General features: G+C 46.6%; 1 protein-coding gene across 1 annotated transcript; it reads right to left on the bottom strand.

Moving 5' to 3' along the window:
- Window positions 1-313: 313 nt before the first annotated feature.
- On the bottom strand, window positions 314-2,954 carry GPR135 (G protein-coupled receptor 135). The gene has a single exon (XM_053689144.1). It carries the CDS (start codon window positions 2,848-2,850, stop codon window positions 1,576-1,578), a length of 1,275 nt encoding a protein of 424 aa, XP_053545119.1. The 5' UTR covers window positions 2,851-2,954; the 3' UTR covers window positions 314-1,575.
- Between the last annotated feature and the right edge of the window lie 235 nt (window positions 2,955-3,189).

Genomic DNA, 3,189 nt, shown 5'->3' with positions numbered 1-3,189 from the left:
TATATATAATATTCTGATTTTATCCAAATATAACCCATTTGTATCTGTACAAGTGTATTTCACATTTACAAAGATAAGACTGAAAAGTTACATTAGAAAATATAAACTTTTTTGTTGATTTAAAGCATTATGAGATTTTCAATACTGAGGTTAAAACACAAAGTTACAACATGAACTAATAGCAGCAACCACGGTAAAATATAAGAACTTTAAAAAAAAAAGATAACCGATATATATATATATCTCATAGTTACATAAAACACTTTATCATTCTATTTGAACATTTTACTTTTTTCTAATTTGGCATGTTTTAATTAATCATATATTTTTTCACTGCCCATTTATAAGGCCAATAAATTATTTCAACATTTACATATACCAAAGAATTAAGTGTAATAATTGTTTGTAAGGCTTTTCTAATTGCGGCCCTGTCCTATATTTTACAAGTACCAGGCAATCAAGCGTCCTTCATATCATGTTGGTCGTACAATGACAACATGGATGTTTCAAAACTTATAGCTAAAAGGTCAAAGGAATGGACAATGGTCATACACTGAATGGTTGGGTTATCTGTGATTGGTATATTGGTTATACACTGAACAGCAGGGTGACCTGTGATTAATATTTGTCCTGTTGGTCATACAGTGAAAGTCTGGGTAATTGGTATATTGGTCATACAATGAAACTGGGTAATCTGTGATTAGTATATTTGTTCTATTGGTAATACAGTGAACGTCTGGGTGAGAATGGTTTAAGGATTGAGAGCCTCAGTTGAACATAAGATTTACAGAAGAACACTAACAAAACTAGTTTTTAATACAACTGTACTCAAAAGGGTTGCTTCAGGGATGGACAGCAGTCCTACTATAGGAGGCTGGGTGACATCTAAACATGACATTAAACCTACAAAACAGATGTGCATGCACAAATATTAAGACAGTGCCATAAGAAGATTATTGTTTCTCAATTTAAGCCATAGGGCACACTTCCAGGTCAGATTTTCAGGATTTTTGAACTACAACACAGGCGAAATAATCAGCTGATCAGTAACCATGGTTATCATGGTTAACGACTTTCACCCAAGGTAATCCTGAACATCTGTCCTGGCAGGGTGCCCTGAGGACAAGAATTGAGATACTGCTGAAATCGCTTAGGGGCCAGCAGCAGGCCTATGCAGAACCACTTATTGATCTCAGGGCAGACAGAAGTCAGTAAAGCTAAGGATTTAAACTTTCACCATAAAGGGAATTTTGGATGATCTCTTCTGTGGCATTTGATTTGGTTATGTACAAATAAGCGGCTCCCAGATGTGTAATCTCAGGAATGGACATTAAGGATGAAATATTTAAAATCATTAACAATTCTGCAGCCTTGTGTAGTCTTTACTAATAGAACGAGAGAGGTGGGTAAAGATAGAGAAAGTTGAGAAGTCATTACTCCTACATTGGTAAATCCAGGATGAGATTTTTGTGGCAAACAGCTGTTACTTCAGATTGGACATTAACCAGTTAGGAATTCTTCAACCCTGGACATTGGCTCAATGAAGAACAGTATGTAGTCGCCTGCTTGGCCAAATCACAAGCTGGTATCTACCGTCTCTGACTTGACCCCCAACGGTTCTGACAATGTATCTGTATGTCCATCCTTACAGAAGAGTACAGCAGGATTTTTGCAAGCCCACATAGCAATGTCCCCTCCGTTGGCAGGGCTTGAAGCGGACACCCTGCTGCCCTGGCAATGTCGGTTTCCATAACGGTCATGGATGGGATCAGTCCGACTTTGACCCTGAGTACACAAGTAAGCTGCAATATTCCTAGTCCTGTAGCCCTCTTCACGGTTGCGTCCTAGAAGCACTGAGATGTTGGGGTTACGGATGGCGTAAATGAGTGGATTGATGGCTCCATTGGCCCAAGCCATCCAGATAGCCACTGTGTCCATGAGCGGGGTAAATGGATAGTCTCCAGCCGCTGCCAGCAGCCCCATGACACAGTAGGGGCCCCAGCAACAGATGATGAACACAATCATGATTAGCACAGTGGTGGCTGTCCTCATCTCGCTGTAGAAGCGAAGGAGATGCGCATAGGTGGTTACTGGCCGCACTCTGGTCTCTGATAGCCTCACAGCCTTGCAGATGTTGTAATGGCAGAAACACATAAGGGCAAAGGGCAGCAGGTAACAAAGGATGATGAGTGAGGAACTGTAGGCAGCACCCAGCCTGGACCCTTTAGAGTGAAAAACATACATGCAATGGTAGTAGCCACGCTTGTGTACCACCCACTGCTCCCTGGCCAGCAGGTACCAGGGGAAGGAGAAGCCCAGAGCTGCCAGCCATGCACCTACCAGCAGCTGACCAGCGCGTGCCCGGCCTAGCTTCTCCCGGGGCTGCCGCACGATGGCGTAGTACCGGTCCACCGAGATGAGGGTCATGGTCAGGGTGGACACGATACCAAAGCACGAATTGAAGAAACCGTTGGCGAAGCACAGCTGATCCCCGAAGAGCCAGGCTCCGCCGCGGCTGAAGAGGAGCACGAAGGAGAAGGGCAGGCAGAGCACCGCGGTGAGGAAGTCCGAGAGGGACAGGGACAAGATGAAGGCATTTGTCACCGTGCGCAGCTGCCGGTGCTTGGCTATCACCAGGATCACAGCGCAGTTACCCAGACAGGACAGCAGGAAGATGGCGAGGAGCAGCAGGGCCTGGCAAGCCACCGACACCCCGTGCAGCAGCGGGCTGGCCTCGGGCTCCGGGGGGCTTCGACTGGGGGCCGGGGAGCTGGGGCTGAACGTGCTCGCTCCGTGTCGGGCCGCCGTCAGATTGGTGAGCAGGGAGAGGTGCAGCAGCGGAGGCTCCATCAGGGGGAGGCATCCCGCGGGCGGCAGCTGCACCGGGAGGAGGACTCACTGCTCCCCCGGCCCGAGAAGCTAGCAGGTACTGGGAGAACGCAGGAGCGCGCGTGATGTCATCGGTTACCGGGGTAACGGCTGCAGCCTCTAAGGGAAGCAATTGGAATCCTTGCTTGGAAACTGCTTCCGAAGGACCCGTCGCTACAAGGAAATGACCGAAGAGAGGAGCACTGGTATTTCTGCTGTTGTATGGGAAACAGCTCTCCATACAGGAAACCTTAGCAGGAGCTGTCCTCTATACTCCCTATAAAGCACAGCTACTGGTACAGACTCCTTTATTCCTTCTGT

Source organism: Bombina bombina, chromosome 1 (assembly GCF_027579735.1).
Source record: "Bombina bombina isolate aBomBom1 chromosome 1, aBomBom1.pri, whole genome shotgun sequence".
Classification (NCBI taxonomy): domain Eukaryota; kingdom Metazoa; phylum Chordata; class Amphibia; order Anura; family Bombinatoridae; genus Bombina; species Bombina bombina.
The sequence above is the reverse complement of the archived record's forward strand: the minus strand, read 5'-3'. Positions and strand labels throughout refer to the sequence as shown.

Coding starts and splice junctions, on each gene's coding strand:
- GPR135 (XM_053689144.1), bottom strand. CDS start 2,850: ATGGAGCCTCCGCTGCTGCACCTCTCCCTGCTCACCAATCTGACGGCG.